General features: G+C 35.5%; 1 protein-coding gene across 7 annotated transcripts in view; it reads left to right on the plus strand.

The window, feature by feature from the left end:
• Positions 1–24,781, plus strand: part of PHT4;5 (phosphate transporter 4;5) — a 331,556-nt gene that overhangs the window by 25,552 nt on the left and 281,223 nt on the right. For 6 of the 7 annotated variants that reach the window (XM_089810737.1, XM_089810736.1, XM_089810733.1 and 3 more), the window contains one exon: positions 20,345–20,490. The exons of the other annotated variant lie outside the window; for it this stretch is intronic. In XM_089810737.1, coding sequence (XP_089666863.1) covers positions 20,345–20,490 — 146 coding nt within the window. The remainder of the gene's footprint in view (positions 1–20,344; positions 20,491–24,781) is intronic. 7 annotated transcript variants of the gene reach the window in all.

The raw sequence follows: 24,781 nt of genomic DNA on the forward strand, positions 1-24,781 counted from the left end.
CTTTACTCATCAAATAGGCTCATATTTATAATCTCCAAATGGCACAAAGTTTCTCAAATGAACTTCACTTAAGAAGCTTCCCACACACAACATGAAAACATAATAAAGTGCCATTATTAACTAATTTATTAATTGCTTTTGGCTCCGAAAATGACCTTTTTTGCTATAACTTCAAATTCTGACATGTAAGGCCATTGTTTCTTGTTCCCATGATTTAAAACTTTTCATCCCTGTTTCAACGAGCTATGATATTGAGGTGACCAACCAACAACACTAACAAAACAACCTCAATGTATTTAGATGAATAATAATAATAATTCGCCCATCTTGCGAAAACAATTGAAGAAGCATCAGAATTGAAATCTGACAACATCAAAGTGATCCTAATGATGAAAGATGATGAATGAACCTGACAGGGGTGACTTACTATAAATAGACGCTCCCTCCAAGATTCTTCGAGCCCAAACTAGAAGCCCAAAATAAAAATTGAGAGCATCTTTCAACTCCTCTGACTCAACTCAGCTTATCGGAACCAGCAAATTGACTTACTATAAATAGTAAGTCCCTAAAACAGAGCCAAAACACACCATAGGTTGCTAGAAAGCTTATAACCACACAACTAAGACCCTCAAATCCTACTGTCAGCTCATGAGGGTTGCGATGGTGAACTAACCTGGCCAACTGCAGGAACCTACGAAAAATAGGGACATTATAGCCACAGTTAAACACAGTAGGAAAATTAGATAATTGTTTACCTTAGCACAATTATTAAATGAAAGAACTCAAAATTACTTCAAACCCTTAGTTAGATGATATAAATATTCCATACTATTCACCTTAGCCACATAATTTACAGTAGTAATGTTGGCAAATTTTATACTTCAACACAATTGCCAAGAACTTCTCAAACGAGACCCTTATACTTCAACAAGGGCTCTCAAAATAGAAATCAAGAAAGCCACTGTCATGTCCCCTTTTCAAATAATTAAAAAAATAATAAACTTTGCTAAGGCAGGCAGGCTCCAAAAAGGTGAAGTTTCGGAAAAAGGGGCTAATCTTTGGAAACCAATGGACTAATAAATAAAAATTATTATTAAATTATATTTTATTAACCCCTCTTGGACGTGAGTTAGGGTTATGCCCTCTTTTAAGGGGTTTGGAGGCATTTTGGGCTCATTCCATAACTTGATTTTTGCTCATTTCTTTGTTGTTCTTCAGAGGCTGCCAAACTTGTGGAGAAGGAGACCCAAGAACGGGAGTTTGCAGGTTTCCAAGAAGGCTAAGGACAGGAGTTTGAAGCCATTCCATGTGCATGCTCATACAGAGTTTGCCTTTGTGCTGAACAGTGCAGATTTGTGGGTTTTTTGGGTGTGTTTTTTGTATGAGTTTGGTGTTTTCAGTTGAGTATTTCATATCAGTTTGGGTTGCTGCTGTATTTCAGACTTTAAGATGTTAAAATAGAGCTGAATATATGTATTGGGATGTGATTAAACTTCTGAGATAGATTATTAGTGTTTTTGTGGTGTTTCCGGGCATTTTTGTGTTAATTTCGGGAGCCCGACGAGCATAGTTTTTGTCCTACATTTGTGAACTGTTGTGTAAAGGCTATACAGATCTGGAAATGTCATTTTGTAGGCTGTTATGTTGCTGAAATTTCTGTAAAAATGTCCATTATCAGATTTATTAATAATTTGTGAAGTTGTGAAGTTTTTTTGGCACTATTTTGGACATACCCGATTTGGGTTTTATTGAAAAATTGGTGGATCTTTGTAATATTGGTTGTTTGATTTTAAAGATCTGATTTGAGGCTTGAAATATCATAAAAAATCAGTAAAGGGCCATTTCAAAGGCACAAAAACAAATGTATAATCAAGCGTGCTTTTCCAAATGAAATGAGCTCTTATTTATAAGCATTCGTTGAACAAAGTTTCCCTAGAACTCCACTTCAGAAATTGTGGAAGTTTCCAAAACAACTCAAAACTAGAAACTTTCCAACTTGCTTTTCAAGAAATATCTCTTGAAGTCATTATTATAATAACATAAACATTATTATAATAATGCAACTCAATGATTAATAAATAAATAAGAACCCATGCAATTTATTACTTTATTAAACCATAGGTGACGACCAACTACTGAAGCCACCCATTGCATTGCTAAAAATAGCAACTGCTGAATATAGACTTACTAAAAATAGTAAGTCTGCAACTGAGACCCCCAAAACACCTTGTCAGCTCACGAGGGTTGCTATAATGAGCTAACTCCATCCAGTGTATTGACTTGCGAAAATTGGGGACTTTAGAAATTATTTGTTGGGTTTTACCATTTTTTCTAAAAAAAATCGAAGCTTTGTAATGTTGGGTTTTGATTGTTTTTTCACCTCAAAAATCTTTTTCGGTTTTTTTGAATTTCTCCTAAAAATCATCGATTTTTGCGGTTTGTTTTGGAGCATTATGCTCATTGTAATGATCCGACCCATGCAACTACTCTCAACAATCTCTCTCCCAATATGGCAATTAGATGGAAAACTTGTACACGATTTTGGAGGGCAGTAGGGTAAGATTGGAGTTTGGTGTATGGATGCTAATTGCAATAGTACAGACAATATGGAGGTCGTACAGTTTGATAGATATGTCGTATGGTGACACAAGGGGTAGGCCGTATGATGTTTGGGTAGCTGTATGGTACGATCGAATGGAGATGGCAGATGGGGGCCTTACACTAATGATGTGAAGGTCGTACGGTGTGAAGGAGCTTGTAAGATGGACAGTGGGGTCCATACGGTGGATAGGCACAATGGTCGTACGGGGGAGAAGCACAATGGCCATACGGTATGGAAATTCGTGGTTGTATGGTATGGAAAGGTTGTGTTGTGCTATTGTATGGAGGGAAGGTGTTTTCTAGTCTTTCAAGCATAAACTTGTAGTTCCAAATTTCTCAGATAAAATCCAGACAATAGTGGAGATCACACACAAATAATTCTTCAATTTATATTTGCCAAAAGATGGTGCTTCGATTTGCTAGATCCAAGCGATGTATTACAGACGACGGAATAGGGTGAAGGTTGAATCCTACCGAAACCGAAAAGACCAAATAGGGAAGATCTTTCACTTTCGAAATGGCGAACAATAGAGAATCCCAACTGGAATTTGCAGTTCAAAGAAATAATCCAAATTGCATACCTAAAAACTACCTACAAGCCGTGCATAAATACCCGTTAGGGAAAACTTTTCGAGGGTGAACAAAGATAGCCGATGACAATTCAAACTACGGAACAAAACAAAAATGGGTCCAAGATATACTAATCGATCAGCCCGTCAACAATAGTTTGATTAATAATTTATTTTATGATGGGGATATTATACTCATTTGCAAAGTACCATCCACAGTCTTCTCAGCAGACATCCTCTACTCCAAATTCAAAAGGCTCCTGGAAAAAGAACATTTAATGCAACTATTGCCACAAGTTTGGGCAAATGAGGGTTGAATGTTTGAGGCGCTTAGCAGCCCTATCTAATCAATCTGGTTAGTAGCCCATAGTGAACAGTGCGGAGCACCTTGAGCAGACAAAATCTGCCTTTTACGCATTTTGACAGCTTCATGCTTTGCATAGATTAACCATTAAGGGAGGGTATTGTGATAATATATAGTTTCTATTAGCTTTGTTTAGTATCTAATGGTTATCTATTGTAATCTCATGTAAAAATTAGAATGTTTCTAATATTTAGTTTTATGTTTCTCGAATAGAATGTTTCTATTCTTTACGATTGTTTCCCACAGAAACATCGCTCAGTCTCTTGTATAAATTGACCTCTCAATCTCTATTAATAACAAGCAAATATTTTGCAATTACTTCATAATACAAGACTCCATCATATTTGGAAGGAAAAGTATCAATAGAAAATCTTCCTTGGGACTTCCTTCAGTGATAGTGCTAGGGTGGATGAGACATACTTTATTCCATCTATAGTCAAAGAAGTTTCGGCCAAAGTAATGAGACTCGGACTCGGCTCGGACTTGGCAAATGTAACTCGACTTGTGACCCGGCTCGGACTAGCCTGTGACTTAGCAAATTGATAAAACCCTTGAAATTTAGATATTTTTTTGAATTTAAATTAATTCCATGCACCCATTATTGAATAAAGATTAAAGACACTAACATCATAAAATAGAAGGTAATTTGATCACATACATAACATACATCGATTACGTAACTACAAAGGCAAAAAAATTAAAAAACTAGTCGAGTCAGATGAGTTAGCCGAGTCACCTAGGTTAGTCAGGCAAGTCAACTCAGTTGATCTGCCGAGCTAGGGTCACGGGTCATTTTGATCCGGCTGAGGTAACTTAACTCGTTGACTTGGAGGACTTGCCCGACTTGCGGTAAGTCTCGTTACTATGGTTTCAGCTATGCAAGCTCCTAGCATTTTGAAATATTTTTTAAAATATAAGTAGTGGGTAAGATCTAAAGATTTTCTCTTTGTCATGGTGCTTGAGACTCTAAAAATTTGCCAAAATTTAGAGTTCCATTAGTGGTTATTATTGGGTACATATGCCCCTTGCAGGCATAATGAGATTCCAGCTATCTCTGGAGAAGCAGACCGAGCATCCGTGCTTAACATGATGCAAGGTGAAATTGGGTGGCCCCAAGCCCCCCCAAAAGTGAACACTAATTTGATCATGTAACACTTTCGATCTCCTGCATATGATGCCATCATTTTTGTAAACAATACTTATTGGTTTATCAACGCAATCTTCGGTATTTGACATCATTTTTGTGAGCAATACTTATTGCTTTATCAATGCAATCTTTGGTATTTAACTTCTGTTTTGTTGTTTAGAATTCACTAACTGCACCTTGATGTTTGTTGCATAAGAATTCTGTATAGTTATGCAATGGAATAGTCATGCAACCATTAGAATACGTTTTCTTAGCTTGGTTGGTTTTTTGCACACAATCTGCCTTATGCACATACTCAAGACATTGGTTATCTCCACAAGAAGATTTTGAGGATAGCTCATATTCAGGAAATGTTACCTCTCTCTCATCAAGAATCTCTGATCAGATATTACATTTGGAAAATTTTCAGAACTAATCTCCAATGCACTCTCCTCATTACACTTATCTGATTTTGTATCTTCTTCACATGTTTGAAACAACCCTTGCTCATAGGATAAACTGAAAGATGTCTCACCTTTTGGATGCATATGATGAATTACATCAACAATTAGGGCTGCTATTTTTATCATGATGTCGATGGACTTGATTGCATGGAAAATCCTCCTCAAATAATGGATTCAAGAACATAGAGAACTCGGGCATATCCTCATGAGAGTTTTGATCTGGACCATCTAATGTTTCATCAACAAGACTAATAACTTCATGGACATTATCAGCTGAAACTTCCTCCTGTTCATATTGATGGAGCTCTAATTTGTAGAGTCTCCATTTGTGCACATTTTCATGATTATGAAAAAGGGAGAACAAGAGGTTGTTATTAATGAAAGAAGACAAAATCAGAAATCATGTAAAGAGGAAATAGGTTCTTCATAGAGTTGCAAAGAGAGATCAAGATACACAAGATAAAGTTCTAATATTTAGAAAAAATGATTTTGTAGAAATCTATCCAATTAATGAGGAATTTTCTACTTAATCTCAGATAGCACATACAACATGTAGAGAACGACATGTCTCAGGAAAATTTGAAACAAAGAATTAGCATACAAGATAGACGAATTCTCTAGTTCTGATATTTTTATTGTGTGAAAGATTGTTAATTGAACCTGTTCATAAGTTTCAAGATGCTATGCTCTGAAGAAAAATCTCTAACCATGATGAAAAAATGTGGATGCCAATATATTATAATCAGGATCTGATTCCTCTTGTTAGTCCAGTCATGAAGATATTGGTCCACACTATGCTGGCAAATTGTTGGGCCTATCAAATACTGCTAGGGCTATAGCAGACGGTCTTGGTACTGCAGCAATTGGATATATTCCACAAACTGGATCATCCATTCAATAATCTACTAAATGAAAACCGAGCAGCATAGACAAGATTGACGATAGAGAAGATGGCAGCATGATGATGCTTGATATGATTGGAATCATTGGCAACAGGGAGTCGGGTCCATACAAACAATTATGGGCAAGCATGAATTTTGGAGTCTTATGCCAAATTGAAGGAGTTAGTTTGTGTGCGTACAGTAATAAGGGATACGGGCATGTTTTGTTCACTATGTGACTTCTGTAGGGGTGATAGATATGAGGTAGTGTCTCTTCCAGGCAATACATCTTTATCAAGAAATGCATATATCTTTTGTGCATTTTCAGAAACTGTTCTTTTCGACATTCATATAATTTTAGGAGGAATTAAAGTTCAAATGTATACTTGAACAATATGAGATGAATCCGATATAGATGGTGTTGTGAATCCCCATGTTGGCATACAGAGACAAAACTATTATTCACGGGAGGTGCATATGGCCAGACTTGTTCACATGGCAGAGATTTTTGGCACAGGACTTGGCAATTAATATTTCTCTAATCTGACCCCACGACAATAACCAGACATGTCAACCGCGAGGAGCTTTGGAAGATTAGAAGACATATGCTTCTCTCCAGTTTTCATACAAATGCGGCATTATTAATCCGCAAGATTCCCATTATATCATCTATCCTTTGTATTATTTCAAAACAACCGAAGGCTCCAACATATGTGATAATATTAAACTATCATGGCCGACAATTAGAAATTAAAGAAGGTGTGATTATAATTTGGAAGAAAGTATTAATTATTTTAAAAGATGACTTCTTATTTTGAAAAGTCACGTTCCAAAGTATATGAGATGTATAGTGTGGAAATCATTTTAGAACAAGACATATTTGAAAAACATAGTCTCAACGAGGAGTATTCTATATCTACTCCTATGGAGGAATAAGGGCTATAATATGACTTTGAAATATAAATTCAATTATTTTATTTTTATAATAAACTAAAATATCTTTTGTTTATTACTAAATGGCGTGGAGATTTAAACTGTAGATGAATCATCCTTTGTAATTAATTTTTTAGAATTTTGTATATAATTTAAATGTCGGATAAGTGGACATGGTCATTTAGCATTTCAAATTTGATCATCATAAATATAGTGATATATATAATTGTTTCCGTATCTGTGTCTAGTTTGTCTCCCTACTAGAGGAGTTAAAATTCAATCTGGACTAATTTAAGATTGCATAATATTTGGTCTGTTGCATCTTGATTATTCAATTGTTGGCAGTATAAGTGCATAGAACATTATAAAGTTGTACGTGAAAATTCATTGAAGTTGACCCTATTGCTCAGATGAGTAGAGGCACTGAGTGTCTTTCTATTATTGAAGTTAGAAAATCTATATATTCCTTCCTACAAGCATCAAATCCATTATTAACAAGACCTTATACAAAACATCCAACTATTCTAAAGTACTCAACATTCAGATTCATTTTAAATGAGTTCGAGGACTTTGCTAGCCGAAAAACTCCAAAGCTTAAATTCGCTTTAGAAAAGCTCTGAACCAAGTAATTAGGTTCGAGGAGAAGGTCTACTCGCCTAGGTGTAGCGGAGTCTGAAGTGTAAGTGAATCAAGGTGATTCTCGTTCGTTGGCCATAACTGATAGTGGAATCCTATCGAAGAAGTGGTAGGATCTTGGATTTCCAATCTGTGGTTTTAGGAACCAACACATATGTCGCATGCTGTTCTATTTCATTTTCACTATATGATTCTTGTGAATTACCATCTCCTGCATCTTGTACCCCTTGAGAATGCACTGATCCATCAACTTGCTCACCATGGTGAACTGAGAAATTTTTTGGACCATTTCTTTCAACATGTTTATGATATTCCTGATCTGACAAGGCTGAAATTTCTTCCATGCTGAGAGAATCCTCTTCCTCAATTTTACATTCACCGTCATCTATTGGCATATGAGTATCATCATGGGAAGATTCTCCTTCAGAGTGATTAGAGACTTCTTCTCCATTCAGATTTGAAAGATCATTATGTTCTTGTAGCACTTCGGTATATCTTTCTTCATCTCCATCACCTTCTTCCAATATCTGGAAAAGAAGCTTCAAATTGGGGTCACTTGGTGAGACTCCCAACTCAAAAATTTCTTTATAAATTCCACTTATGGGGGAATGATGTCTAATGGTATTTCATGATAAATGTTTGTCATCTTCATGTACAAATGCGCCGAAGACTCCCCTTCAAATCTCTCCAAACTGAAAAAGGCATCTAGTGGAGATATGTCAAGATCTTCTTCCACGCTGCACTCTTGGTCTTCATACCATTCATAACACATGTTATCCTCCTCGCTTGCATCATGAAATTCATAAAGGAATCATTGTTAAAACTCTTTCCAAGATGAGATACTTTGTGTGGATAGTGATTCATATGCCTGCCTCGCATTGTATATTAATGTTCTGACAAACAACTTCATCACTTGATCCTCTGTAAAAAACCTGATAATCTTTTACAAGTGTATAAAACACATCCAAGTGTTGAGGGCCGATTCATCCCATTCTCCATGGAGCTTTGGTACAAGTTGTGAAAGTTTTGGGGATAGCCTGACAGGTTCATAACCAAAATTGCTGAAATCCAATGGCTTGATGCCATCTGGAATAAAAGGCTTTCTTTGAAATGATCGACACATTTGAAAAAACTATATACCATTTCCTTTTGAGTCTTTTCCCTTAGTAGAGCTACCAACTGAAAATTATATTGAATAGAGTCGCCACCTCTTTTAAGGAATAAATTGATTTGTTGATCTTCCAGGTTCTTACATCCAACAAAGTACGCTTGCAAACAAATTGATACAACTATTATTTGGTTTTGATCTATGAAATTTGAAATTTTGGTTAACTTCACAATATATATATATATATATATATATATATACAAAACATTCAATTATTTCAAGCATTCAACATTCAACTTGTAATTTATCGAGTTCAAGGATTTTGCCAACCGAAGAACTCAGCAAAGCTTAAATTTTCTATAGAAAAGCCTTGAACCAAGCAGTCAACATTTGAGGTGAAGATTTATTTGAGTGGGTGTAGTGGAGCATAAAGTGCAAGGAAATCAAGGTGATTCTCATTTGTAGCTAGAGTTGATTGTGGAATCTTGTTAGAGAATTGGGAAGCTCTTGGATCTCCAATCTGTAGTTTTGAGAACCAACAGATTGGCAATTTTGTTGGTGAGAGTTGATCGATATATTCAGATTGGAGATCCAAGAGCTTGCCAATTCTCTAACAAGATTCCACAATCAAATCTGGCTACAAATGAGAATCACCTTGATTTCCCTGCACTTTATGCTCCACTACACCCACTCGGGTAAATCTTCACCTCAAATGTTGACTGCTTGGTTCAAGGCTTTTCTATAGAAAATTTAAGCTTTGTTGAGTTCTTCGGTTGGCAAAGTCCTTGAACTCGATAAATTACAAGTTGAATGTTGAATGCTTGAAATAATTGAATGTTTTGTATATGGTTATTAACAATTGGTTTGATTCTTGTAAGGAGGATATAGATTCTTTTACTTAAAAAATTCAATAATAATACTTTAATGATTCAAAAGACTAGTACCTTTGCTTATTCGGGCAACAAAGTCAACTACAATGAAGATTATAATGTACAACTTTATAAATTTTTATGCACGTAAACTATAAACAAATTAGTCAAGATGTGATAGATCAAATATATATACACAATTTTAAACTACTTTATATTGCACTTTAACTCGCAAGGTAGGGAGGCAAATTGGACATAGATACGGAAACAATTCAATATTTCGCTATATCAATGATGATCGAGTTTAAAATGCCATAGATGACCTTGTCCACTTATTTGACATTTGAATTGCTTATGAAATTTAAAGATGATTATAAAGGATGAATCAACTGCAGTTTAAATCTCCATGCCTTTTAGATAAACAAAAAACAAAAAATGTTTTTACTAATCATTAAAATATAATTTTTGAATTTTATGTTACAAAGCCATATTTAAACTCCTTAGCCCTCTGTACAAATGAATATGAATGCTTTCTTTTTCATGAATGTCAAGTATGTCTTCTTATTATATTTTTTTAAAATAATTGGCCTATTATTTATATAATCTAAATGCATCCCTTTTCAAAGGTTGTATTATAATCTGCCTTGGTTTAATTTGCACCTTTCCATTAAATAATCCTTTTAATCTATAATTAACTTATTTCTTGCAGCATAGTTACTACTACTCTCTTTCGCTGGGTTCCATACACACATATTCGCACTATGCTTAAACTCCCTATCTTGACAAATTGTTAATTTCAATTTAACTGAAACATGTTCAATAATTTTATCCATGTGCATGAAAATTATAATCTCTTTAAGGAAGGCTGTATACACTGATAAACTTTTGGCTTGCATTTTGGCGTGGTTTTCAAATGCAGGGATCTTATTGGGGTATGTTTGAGAACTTGGTAGCCCAATGTATAGACTATTGACTAGTCATGCTTCCCATGAGTTTAAAATAAATTGTTTGCTGAACTCGAACTCCTAATAATCTTCGATCATCCATTTACACAATTTCAGTCTATTGCTCCTTACATAATTATTCTTAAAGACTCCAGATGCCACTATTTTTATTGCTTGTTTATTTATCTGGGGCTTATACTTTTCTTCTTTATTTCTATATCTTCAACGATTATGAATATCCCCTGATATTGAATATTTTGATAAGTTTATTACTCTTGATGGTATCCTTCTATTTTTCCATATCATTTTATTTCATCTCTATTGCATATTAGGACGCACCTATACATGAGACTCTCATACTCACAAGATCCTGGAGGTTGATATCTACAATAGGGCCTTTAAAAATAATGATTGCTCATAATTTGGTTGACCTATCTCTCTTTTTGCCTTCCATGCGACAAAGTTCTTCCATTACGCACGATTCATATACCTGACCGTAGGTGGCTCTCTACAATTTTGTGTGCATCTATATTAGACTTCCTATTAGATAAGCACATGTGAATTCGAGGACTTGGCCAAATCCATGACACATCCTTTTATATGAACGCAAACTTATATTCTGAGCCATGTCATTGTCTCTTGCCATGGTTAGCAATGTCATCTCGCTAATTTTTTTTTTCGTTGATCCTGATATTCACATGTCTTTAGTCTTCAAAACTCCATATAATAGCTTCAAGAGCACTTTTTATTGTCCTTTCCTGTCTCCATAACACACAGTAGAACTTGTGCGCTACTTTCTTCCATGACCGGTTTGTCATCTCTACAACAAGTAATCATGTCTTGCTGTTGGATTCTACTTGTGTATGCCTTGTTTTCCAAAATATTGCCCAGCTTTCATGTGTCCATCCTTGATCATCTTTAATCGTCTGGACCTGTATGAAGTTTTGTTTGTCTCCCTGATTACCCTTTGAGATATAACTATGAAGGATGTTGATATTACTAGCCTTGTTCCCTTAGGCATGTTGGTACTCATGAAACTAATGCTGCTATCCTTATATACTGTTCTGTGTAGAATACCAAGGGAACGTGAGAATCCCTGAATTCTGTATATGTCAGAAGTTTGATGCACATTGAGTTCTGGTAGACACAAATCTTGAGAGCACTACACTTCATTCTCCTTAAACTTAAAAGTTACATCCAAGACTCCATCATAATTGGAAGGAAAAGTATCAATAAAAAATCTTCCTTAGGACTTCCTTCAGTGACAGTGCTTCAATAGATGAGACATACATTATTCAATCTATAGCTAAAGAAGTTTCAGCTATGCAAGCTCCTTCTAACATTTTTGAAACATATTGTTTGAATATAAGTAGTGGGTAAGATCTAAAGATTTTCTCTTTGTCATGGTGCTTGGGACTCTAAAAATTTGCCAAAATTTAGAGTTCCATCAGATTAATTGAGTGTGATTTTTAGTGTTGACATTTAATTGATTAATTAAATGCAAGTTTCAATTCATCAGTTAAAAACTTTCAATTTGTTTCTTTGGTGTGAATTAGAATGCATCCATAACCATTTGATGTACTGTCTTCATCCCTTGAGCAGATAGTCACTATATCTCTCATTAGCTTGCGAGTCCCAGATTGACACTCTTAGGGTATTTCCATCCAATTTATATCATAAAACAACTCAAAAAATAGACCACAACTTAAGTAACTATTAATATAAGCAAGATACAACAAGCAAGAGTATACATAACGATCATCTTGTGATCTTGCACGAGCAAAAGACTTCACAAGCACATCCAAAGGTATCCAGACAACCCATACTCATACTCAGAACAGAGAGCACCCACTCACAAACCTTTCTTTCAAGGATTTAGAGAATGTCCATGAATCACGAGAGACTATGCCGACAAGAAGTCATTGCTAAACTAGGAGACCAATTCCATCCTCAATCCCGTATAAGTGATGCTCATTTAAAAACCAAGGTAAATGTTCCTAATGCGATTAAACATACATGTTGAAATATCCCAAACTGGATATTTACTCGATTTCCTTTTTAATAGTACATTTCAGACTGAACATCGCAGATGTATTACGAACACAATTGGAAATTAGTAGAAACCCCAATAGATATTTAACCAGCTTCTTCTTGAATATAATATTCGAAACTCAAATATAGGCAAATGTAATATGATGCAACAATAAAACCAGAAGATTCTCCACAAGATAATAATCCCTTCTTTCCAAAATAAACAATGTGTTACAAACCAGTAATATAAAACCAACAAACTCTTATAACTCTTTAAAATATGTTATTGCATTGTATAATAGCAATACAATAACCAGCACTAACACATCCAATCTTAAATATAGTTTAACAGTGAGATTGGAATACTAGAATAAGAACTTGTAAGCGCATATGAAACACTTGAATTGATGTCTCCCGAACAATGGGTTTGCGTCCACTATCTGTCGGCACGAGGGGCTACATCCTCATACTAGTTGAAAGCTGAAGCTTTCCAAATACTCTCACAAGAGAGAACTGAAATTTGGAATAATAAATCAAGCATTTCAAATGAAAGAGTCTCTTCTCCTTTTATCCCCCTTAGTTGCAACTCTTCGACTTCCCTCTTGACTTTTCGTCTTGTCTCCACTTGTCCTTTTTGCCCACTTTATAACATTAAATTAACCTTTTATATTTTGAGTCCACGCTTTCCAAGTCAATTTTAATATTATAATAATACTCCTTTAACATTTCTAATGTCCCAGAGAAGGGGACATTACAAATCTCTCCTCCTTAAAATTGCTTGTCCTCAAGCAATCATTACTAGGATCCCATACGAATCTGTAGGCAACCCTGAAACCCAATTTTGAAAACAATTTCGGCCACACTGCGAGGCAAGGTGTCTCTCTGCAACCCATCCATCACTCGGATTCTCGGATCCCATATAAATCTATAAGATTTCATTGTACCTATAGACTGAACAATTTTGACTACCCTTGCATTTGGTCTCAAATTGAGCAAAACTATAACCAACTCCTTAATAAGCCATAGCTGTATTCTTTCAACACTCGGATCCTAAACCCTGTTGTCATAACCAGCTGATATGATAAGGTAGAAATGTATCCATGAACTATGCATAACCCAGTGGATGGTGATAATGTGACCTAAATAGATGACGTAATAAACAAGCTGCTCAAAAACTGAAAGTAACACCCTAGATGCATCAAATACCATACTGTCATCATTAAACTGGAGAACCTCCAGGTACATAGGTATTATGAATAAGAATGAAGTTGAAAACCCCTTCCTTGAGATTGAAACATAACTCCCATCAATACTACACCAAAATCTATCCAAAGGCTAATGTATCTCCAACCAACTCTTATATAGTGTGAAATTGGGAACCCTACTAGAATTGATCCAATGATGATCAACCGTAGTCAATTCACCACTTCCATCTTAGGAATCGTACCAAGATTCCATATCCTGAAATCAAAATCATCTTCTTCATGATAACCAAAAGGAGAGTCCTCATTTCTCTCAAAAAGGGGATTATCGGAAATCCAATTAGCATCAACTTCAACCACGGGGTTGTCGATAAGCTGAAAGAGATCAAAAACTTTGGTACTTGGTCTTTTAGGACAACTGTTTAAATCATAAGTTTGCTGAATGCTATCAAGCTCAACAATGACTTCTTTGAAAATTTCTTGCCTCACCTTACCCTCATGTTCTCGAGAGTGATTCGTGACCCTAATTTGATTTTCTGCCTCCTGAAGAGGAAATCAAGTTTCATCCAATGCCTCCTGAGTAGACTTAAGCTGCCTATTGAGCTCCATAGTCCCATTCCTTTCTTTTTTTAGCTGATCAACATGTATTTCAGCAAACTTAAGAATGTTATCCCTATTGAAAAGCAAATGTAAATAATCTGATTTCATAGTTTCAAGAGTTGTTTTGATCACTTGCAAATCAAAAACAAGCCAATTTGCTTCCACTCCTTTTTGAACCTTTATGTTGAGATCTTACACTATCTTGTGAGTGCTGTCATAATGTACCAGTGATGCCAAAACCGTGTCATTACTAATCTTCAACCAATTCTTTAAGTTATGCATTTCATTATTGTCCTGTTGAAGCGGTTCATCATCTTGCAGTGTCATCTTAGATTGTTCCTCTGAATTCCTGTCATGGGTGTAGGAAATATATGGTTCATCACACAAAGACCCCAAATTGCTATTACCTCGTGTGCAACTACTCTCGTCAACTTGCTTGTCAAAGCTAATCTCCACATCACCAATGTAAAAACTTGCACCTTGTGTCACCTTTTCTGCGTGATCACCAGAAGGCTGCAAATCAATGGGGGTTGACTACTCTTCTTTTTCAAGGTCCCCTATTAGATGATTTTGGTCTATTGGAAATTCATCATACACATTTTTGCACTGGTTGTTTGCAAGGAGATCCTGAGCCAATTCAAAATACTTCTTTTTTGCCATATCGGTCTTATTTTGAAGTTTTGGATGGAAATCCATGTAATCATTGAAGGCTAATTCTTTTTGAATCTTGGGAGGGAGTTTTTTGTACTCATCATACATATCAATACCTCTGTTTTGTAATACCATTTTTGGTTATTGATTTGTTGAACACTTGGCACGATTGGTTAAGCATCTCCATTCTTTTCCCAGATATCTTTCAATTTTAAGGAAGCTGCTTTCTTTTCTAGTTCTGTTTTAGGGTGTCACATTTTAAGCCTTGTTTCCTTGATTAACTTCAACTTTTCCTCTTCTAAAACCCTTTTTGCATCTTTCTCTTGTTTGGCCAGTTCTAGATGTTTGTCTAAACCTTGTTGCATGTATATCTTTTGACTTTCCAAGGTTTTGATTTGATCTTGAAGCTGTTTATTCGCTATAAAGTATTCAAATTCCAATCCACTCAAACCTTTGACTCTTCCATTACTAGAGCGTCCATGATGGAGGTTATCAACCTTTTGTTGCTTATATTCAGTAGCTTTAGCTTTGGTTAATTGTTTTGTCAATTTTTCTATTTTAGAATCCGTTATTTTTCTCTTGTTTTCACATTTGTACTCTACATTTTGGTATCTTGTTTGTAGTTCTAAAAGCTCATCTCTTGCTTCACTCAAAGGCATACTCCCTACTGCAGGATTTTTCGTTATATTAGTTACATGTGTAGATAAATTTGCATCCGGAAAAGCACATTCAGTCCATCAACTGGAATTATTTAGGTCATCTTTTTGGACTACTTGACCACATCCACTGACAGGGCCATTCAAGGAAATGTTCCAACTTGATTCCTCCTCTACACCTAACTTCTCAAACGGAGGTGGCAAATCCATTTTTCTCTTTTTAGCAACTTTTGTAGCATGTGGATTCAATATACCTTCTGCCTCATAGAGCTTATCACTTTGATTCAAAGTTTGCTTGATTTCAGTCACAACAATTTCACTAGTTTCCATTCCCTCTGCATCATGTGTTTACTATTCTGGACTACTGGCTTCTTCCAATCTTCCTCATTCTGTGAAAGATGGACATCCATATGGAGAGGAGAATTAGCAACTATTTCAACATGACTACTATCAATAATAGGATCGAGATTGTGTATCATTTCTGACACCTGGAGTGAAATGGTGTCTGGTCTTTAATAACGTCTCCAATTTACTGTTCTTTGATGATATCCGTCCAATCCTATTGAAGAAAAGGGGACATTACACATGTTCATTACCTTTTTAAACCATTCATAAACCAACATATGGTCATCCCATAGCTAGACAAAAATCCAACAAAAGCCAGCAAGGATCTAATAAAGGACCCAATTGGGTGCAGCTTTGAATTAGGTGGAGACATTGACTACTAGCGAAGACGTCAATTTGCAGAGATGCTTATTCTTGACTGGGAGACTTTTGAGATAAAAAATGTCCTAGACTAATGAGTCGAAGAAACTAGCTTAGGTTTTGGAGACGTTGATCTATACAAACGCAAAAGCAAGCAAAGACACTGATTCTTGAATTTAAGCCAAAACTTAGCCCGACACCAACTTATGGCTAAAAAGCACCTAGGTCCACACTGGGGAGTACTAGACAACATAGAAAAGGTTATAATCACTCGATTGCATTAATAAAGACATCAACTAAATGCATAAAATAAACTAAGCTAAATATCAACAACATCAATGTATAGACATAATCATAAGCATAAATCAATGATACAAAATAAAGGATATAAAATGAGCACTCAATGCTCCAAATTCATGCAACTGGAATAAACTGGTCACTTGTATATTGGTCCCCAATAGTGGTAAAGTGCAATGCCACCCTACTGTGTGGAACCCTCAGGCCCACCCCATCGTGCTCACGGAGATAGTAACTTGGCTACAAGCATAAGGTAATTACACATATCAAAGAAGGTTACTCTCATGCCAATCAATGCATGACTCAAGGACAATGCAATGTACAAGTATAATCTCAATGCAAGTATATTTAGGGTCATTGCTCATAGCTATAAATGCTAACATGGAAGGACTTTTGGTGGAATGTCATTACTTGGCTTTCAATAGCCCAAGAAACATTGAGTCTTCTATCAACTTCTTTAGACGCCCAGGCTTAGAAGGTGTCGACTATGAATGCCCTTAGGTGGCTAGATAGTGTGTCTTCGATCAATGTCCTTAGACTCCTTAGACGTCCAAACACTGACTTACTCTCTATCAACACCCTAGGGTGGCTAGGTTGTCATTTCTCTTTCATTATGTTTCGTTTCTAATTTAGTTTGTTATGTTTTCACTTATTAAGTACTTCTCCACGTGGCTAGCTCTAGCAATTTATGGGTCAAGGTACATTTGAGAAGCCATTCCACACCTTTACCCAAGCAATAAAATTCTTTCGTTATACAATGAGGCACAATGCAAGATTGCAAACAAGGCAAAAGCCACAAAATTCCAAAATATAGTGTGCGACTCACTTGGTCTCAAACCAAGCGTGCGAGTCTCTCGAGAGCCCGACATGGCACACTCAATGTGCTCATGTGGTAACAAACACCTCCATCACATACTCAAGATGCCGATCTCATATCAAGCATCGAGTCAAAATCCTCTATAAGGAAAATTGCAATCACAAATTCTTACAACACGCTCAACTAGGCGCTTTACTGGTAGCACAGATTCGTCCACAAATCTGGAAGTCAAAAAGTAAAATCATGAGATGGTTCCAAACTCTACACAACACATTCAAATGTTTGAAACATGTTATACATGCCAAACGAGAAACTTGGGTGGCATACAAAATGAGGCAAACACAAAAACACCCAAAAATCAAACATCAAAGAAAATCCCTTTGCCCTTAGGCACCCAACATCACATTTCTAAAATAAATTTTCATTTCCCAGTTACTCACAAAAATTTGGACGGCATAACAACACAAACTCCAAATCACAATGTGGGAAAATACATACAAGCTCACACACACCCAACCAGGTGGAGAATGAAGCAAGAACGTGGGGGAATACCAATTCTCAGTGCACCCAACTAATGCAAGCCAACTATTGCAATAAAGGGATTAAAATGAAAATGGTGAGATGCCCTACCTCACCCAAAGTTGAGAAAGCCCAAAAAGATGAGCAAAAGTCCAAAGCTTGACAAAATTCGATGAGATCTTTGACAGAGTGGAGCGGAGCAATCTCAACACGAATCCAATGAGTTGTTCCTTATAAAGATCCGATGGCCGAATCTAACACAACGTAGAAGATGCCAATGATCCATTTTGACCAATAAGGGCATATAAGCTCATTGGACTCACTTCTCTCGCCTTTGTTATCTGCAACATGGATAAGGTTCGTATCTTGTTTTTTTCTCAATGTAACGTAAAAGATCCAGCTATCATTGTTGTGATGATCGAACATGCACAAAATTGGTAATCCACATATAAATCTTGCTGATGATGATTGAAATTTAGACAACTTGAGTGATAGAACAGCTTTTTCTTTTTCAGCTCTAAGGTGAGTTCACTCCATCTTATCTGATAATGCTGATTTATCTCCATGCTATTTCTGGCAATTATTGGATGGGTTATTATTTTCAGATGGGTTCTTGTAATAGTGCATGCCTAGCACTTTGTATACCTTTTCACTACCAAGATAAGTTTTAAATAATGAAAAGGATATTAAGAAGATGCTTCGATGGAAAGCATTGTGTAGATACCTCCATCTTACATCTTGGGACTCATGCACTTTGCTAGAAGATGAAAGGGTTTCTATTGATAGTATTATATTTGAACAATCATCTTTTCATAAATAACAAAAGCTATGTGGGATTAGTGATTCAGTGGTAGAGAGCATGCCGATGGGAGGTCCTATGTTCAAGTATTTGGTGGTCCATGCTTTTCAATCAGGGGTTAGTGTGAATAGGCTCAAGCTTTTGTGTGCCTTGAGAGGGAGATTTTGTAAAGTCAATCCACAATCTAGGACAAATAGAAAGTGAGGGCCTAGTAGCTCACTAGGAGACCGCCCAGCATGTCAGTGTGTAGTCTTAGGTTACAGTTCTTTCTACTTGGTCGATGCTTTATTACATGGATGTTAATGGCCTACTATCAAATGGTTCCTAGTAAGAATAGGTAGCCAGAATAATGTGTGAGAGCCCTCATTGCGGGTGCTTGACAGAGATAAACTACATGAACATAGGTAGTCTGGCTACTTTTGGCCCATGTGGCATGCCTGTGGCTTCCTTAGGGTTTTCTGAATTTAGTCATCATAGAAGACTGTGGAATGAATGTTAGTGGTTCAATCTCATCTGGAAGGGGTTTGCCATAGCTATCTGTTGTGTGAACTTTATTATTGAATTGTTTAGAGTGAGTGGAATTTCTTGAGGGCACTTAGCTTTTAGCTAATTTATGCCGTTTGGACTGTGGCAGCTTTATAGGTGCAATGTGAACATTTGTTTGACACCCATTTTTTTATAGGATATGCATTTTATGTTGTTTAATGAGAGCTATAATTTTCTATTTAGCACACTTCATTTTTATTGTTAATTTTTCCAAAAAAAAAACTTTCTTTGATTTAATTTGAACTTCAAACTTTTAAATGTACGTGATTAAATGCTATGTGAATTACTGTTTACATAACAACTCATGTATTTCTACATAGTGCAAAGTGATTCTCTCAATTTAAATTCTTTTTTTTTAGCAAATCTTTTTGTAATAAACCACATATTAGTAATTTTTGTTTTGCTCTCTCAATGTGATTAATGGATATGGTAGACCATTTGAATATTTCAAATGATTAATTATTTGCTTAGTGTGTATTAATCATGAAATTTTGAATGATTAGTGATTACAGTTCAACATGACATGAACAACATATAATTTTCCTATTGGATGCTCTTCAATTTGTATTGTCTTCAAATTACCCTTCTTGTTTTCAGGTTAAAAGAATGGGCATGCTCCTCTGTGTGTGTGTGTGTGCGTGCGTGCGTATATATATATATATATATATATATATATATATATATATATATATATATATATGATGATGAGATACAACTGCATGTAGAGATCCCATAAACTACTATTTCAAAATAATAAATACTGCGTAAGACATAATAAAATTGTCATGGACATATTGCCAATAGTGGCATGTTGTGATGGTTAAGTTGTTGTGGTGTTGATTTGGCTATCAAGGTTCAAATCCCATTGGGATGAGGTCCCTCATTTGTGACCTCACTAGTTAAGAGCTCTGGGTCAAAGCATTTACCCCACTTCTCAAAAACAAATTGTCATGGACATATTTGAGTAATAGGACAGTGAAAAATAATGTATGTTTTGCTCATTTTCTTAATTGCTTTTTGTGGCAGGTTAATCTTAGTGTAGCAATAATTCCTATGTCACATCAGCTAGGATGGAATTCTTCGACTGCAGGGCTGGTCCAATCATCTTTCTTTTGGGGATATGCTCTTAGTCAATTGCCTGGTGGATGGCTTGCAAAAAAATGGACTGGAAGGTGACTTATTGAAATTTCTTTTAGCTACATATTCATTTTATTTACACTTGTTTCATATGGGGAAAGATGCAGGTTTAATGTCTTACACAAATGACAAATTGCAGAACACGATTTCTTGAAGTTTATGGCAGCAAACAAGTTTATTGCAATGGCCACACTAACTTTTTTCACTATTTTTTTGCCAATTGAAAGAACGATATGAACAATACAATTCAGTTTCTTGTGGTTTATAGTCTGACTTTGATACCTCAATGTGTAAACCACTTCTGTTCAATATTTTTGTCAATAAAAAGAAATAGCATAAACCTGTAAGCAGAGTGCATTGCTGTTTACAAGGTCTGTTACGATGAACCCAATATTCATCCATTTCTGCTACAGAAATCATAAAAGCAAATCATTTGCGCTAAAATGTTGTATTTTATCATTTTTTAACTTTTATTGTGATAAATACAAATCAACAATAAGTGCATCTATGGTTGTTCCCATGCCCTCACCTGCTTTGGAAAACAAAATCCGCTTAGAAGCTTGTTTCCTTGTCCCTCACCATGAAAACCTTGGGTAACATAGGAGAAAACATGTAATTGCTCGAGGACTAACAATTCTGGGAAGGGTGGACTCTGATTCTCACTTTTTGATACAAGAATTTAATAAGTAATATTGAAATATAAAAATAAATAAATAGATTACGAGAGAAAATTGGAAAAAAAGTATGTTCCCTTTCTAAAATAGGGTATAATATAAAACATGAAAATAATAAAAATAAGATCTAATTCAAAATATAAAAGAATTAAATTAAAATGTAAAAGAGTTAAATTAAATATAATTAAGTTTAATGAATGGTCTAAAGGCATCAAATGAAAAGATGCAACTGCCTCAAACATAAGATATAAAGGGAGAATAGAAGTCCATTTGGAAGGTGACTTCAAAATAAGATAAAGCACACACATCAAGAGAGAGAGTAGCATACAAAAAGATTAGTTAAATATTGACGAAAGGATGTCTCTTCCCAATTAGATTTAACCATTCAGCACCAATGGTATTTGATGAGGATTGAAATCATTCCCAAAGGCATGGAATACAAGAAGAATATATATTTGGATACTCTTTAAGCGAGTTTTAAGAATGGAAAATAAGGTTATAATATTATAATAAATATAATTATGGTAAATAAAAAAAAAAAAAAAATATATATATATATATTTAAAATGGAGATGGTTAATAATATATATTAAGAGATATATGTATTTACTATTTAGTAAATATATATAATAATAAGTAGAATTATATATATCAAATCACATATTTTTATAATACAAGAAGTCTTAAAATTTCACTAATGCCTTTGGAAGTAAGTCGGTTTGTTAGGGAAAGGTTAGTAATTCCATCCCAAGTTAGGCGTCTCCCAAGTGGTTGTATTGACAGGTGCGGGTGAAAACCTTAGGCTTTATTGTTAGATGGTTTCAAATTCCCTATGTCATTAATTTTCCATCCTCCTTTAGGATTAGGAAAGAAATAAGGATAAAGGTTAAATATAGAAACTATGGATTGTATTATGAACAATGTAACTATCTCTTAATTTAATATCGCACAATAATATATAAAGATGCACATTAAACAAACAGTTACTAGTAGGGACATTACACCCTTGGTCTGATATTTTTTGTTTACTTCTAATGAATATGAACAGAACATCTGCACTGCAAAACTAATGACTGAAATGTTTATATAGCAAGCTTCACAATTTAAATAACTAACTTGTTCAACTCAACTTGATAAGTTCTTGCACATTATTGAAATGTAAGTCTGTGCTAATGAAGCCCTAGTTGTTGTCCCAAACTGTATTGCACAGTGATGATTAATATGAATGCAGCTACAACACTTGTCAGGGCCACGAAAATCACCAAATCTTCCACTACTTCTTGTGAAAGCAGCAAAGGATGAATGCCAACAATGTTTGTATGACGGTGAACTCACTTTGGCAGACAACAGAGATAAAGACGGCTTCAGCAATTATCCTGATCAAGCTTTGTATAACCTTCAGTAGTGATGAGATTCAATTGCTAGAAACCTTGGAAATCTTCTATGTTATCATTAAGAATCATGCCCAACTTTATACTTCCAACGCAGAGCTACATATAGTTGCAGTCTGCATATAAATTGCTTACAAACTGCAATATTTGTCATGAAACCTCATATCAATCATACCTCAAAACTGTCCTACATAACCAAGTGAGTAGTATGTTCTTCTTGTGCGCAAATGATATTCTTTGAGGCCTATGTAATGTCCCCTTTTGGGACATTAGAAATATTGAAATCTTATTGTATATAATGATATAATTGACTAGGAGAGCGTAGACTCAAATTATTAAAAGGTCAATTTAATGTTATAAAGAGGGCAAAAGGTCAAGGAGGTATAAGACGAAATGCCAGAGGGAAGTTGAAGAGTCACAAGGGAATATGACGAAAACCAGAGGGGAGTCAAAGAGTCTTAGTTTGTGTATTAAAAAGGGAAACCAGATATGCTTGGATTTATTATTCAGATTTTAGTGCTCTCTTGGGAGAGTAATCGGAAAACTTCAGCTTTCAGCTTGTATGACGTTGTAGCCTCTCGTGTTGGCAGATAGTCGACGCAAACCCATTGTCCTTGGAGACGTCGCATCAGGTGTCTCGTATGCGCTTACAGGTTCTTCTTTTGATGTACCAATCTGATTGCAAAACTGTATTTAAGATTGGGTTTTGATTGCTGGTTATTGTATTGCTGTTGTATAATGTAATAACATTGTTTTAGGAAGTTTATGAGAGTTTTCTGGTTACATTCTGTTGGTTTGTAATGCATTTCCATATGCTTGAATATTGAATCTTATTTTGTGAAAGAACGGGTTTATTTATATTGGTAAATCTTTTGGTTTTTATGGTGTATTGTGATAGATATGCCTATTTCAAGTTCTGAATATATTGCTGATAAAGCAATCCAGTAAATATTTGGTTTGAGATATTTTAGTGATATCAGAGCCATGGTTCCTACCATCTTATGGAATTTAGTCAAGAAAAAATGTATGTTCAGAAAGGGCTGTAAAGACAAATGTACAATAAAGATCTTATTTAGTCCGAGCGGAAATATTTAAAGTACAAAGCTACTGGAATAACACCTTGGAATTGTAGTATAGAATGCGAAAAACTATTTTTTAGTATTCTGGGATAGCAGATACAAATGCAAGAATAAGGTCGGATGACAGAAGAACAAAATCGGAGTTTGGTGATTAGAAGTTGAAAATAAACTAGGTTACTGCAAACAAGAATGTTCATATAGCTTCCAAACAAGGTCTACGTAATCAAACTTAGCCAGTTTGATACCATTCACTTTGAGATTTTTATCACAGAAGACGTTAGGAACTTTCTGAGTTCTTGAACGATTTGCAAATTTAAGAAGACAAATCAAACTCCTGTCTTGAGAGGGCAGGATTCAAACCCATCAATATTTTCATCTGTTTCGAGATGTTGCTATAAAGAGGTGAATGGAAGTGAACAACGGCTTGCAACAAGAATCAAGACTCTAGGCAAAGGAACATTGAGGAAGAACGAGAGATACTAGGCTTGGTTGAATATGCCACCTCTACATAGAAGATAAGAAAATAGAAAATATTCTGGTGATTTAAAATAGGGATTTCCTTCCTTATTGCCGTCAAGGAACACACAAGGTTTGTAGGAGGAAATGAAGTTATCACTGCCCAATTGGGTATTCTACTAGCACTTAGCAGTCACTATCGGATTGTTGGACTGACCATAGGAGTATTGGGTGAAAACATAAAATGTCTGAACTCCCGTAGGGGTGAGCCTCGGTTTAACAGTTATCGATTGGATGGAGAGATGGGGAGGACATTGACTATAGTCGGGACAAGACTTAACGTCACTGCCTGTCATCTCAGACTGCGTTAAAACCATAATTGGAGTGCAGATGGCTCCATACTTGTGGTCTTCAAACTTGACAGAATGCCGTAGATCACCAGTTGGGTCACCACCTTGGGACGGGTTGATATTGATAGAAGCCATACATTTGGAGAGGTGTGAGAGATCAGAATGACCTTCAAGCCTTCACAAGGTTCTGGGTTTCATCATTTTGTGTTTGCGGTTTGAAAGACTATCATTAAATGTTTCAAATCATGGATATCGCTCTGTGAAGGCATTTAACTTTCTTTACTTAGCAACCAAAAGACTTGAGAGTTGCCTTTACACATTTTAGGGTCGGAAGAATCTAATTCCTTAGCATTAATATCATCTTTGTCATATTATG

This window comes from Cupressus sempervirens, chromosome 11 (genome assembly GCF_028749045.1).
Source record: "Cupressus sempervirens isolate cs-2001-9-10 chromosome 11, ASM2874904v1, whole genome shotgun sequence".
Lineage (NCBI taxonomy): Eukaryota > Viridiplantae > Streptophyta > Pinopsida > Cupressales > Cupressaceae > Cupressus > Cupressus sempervirens.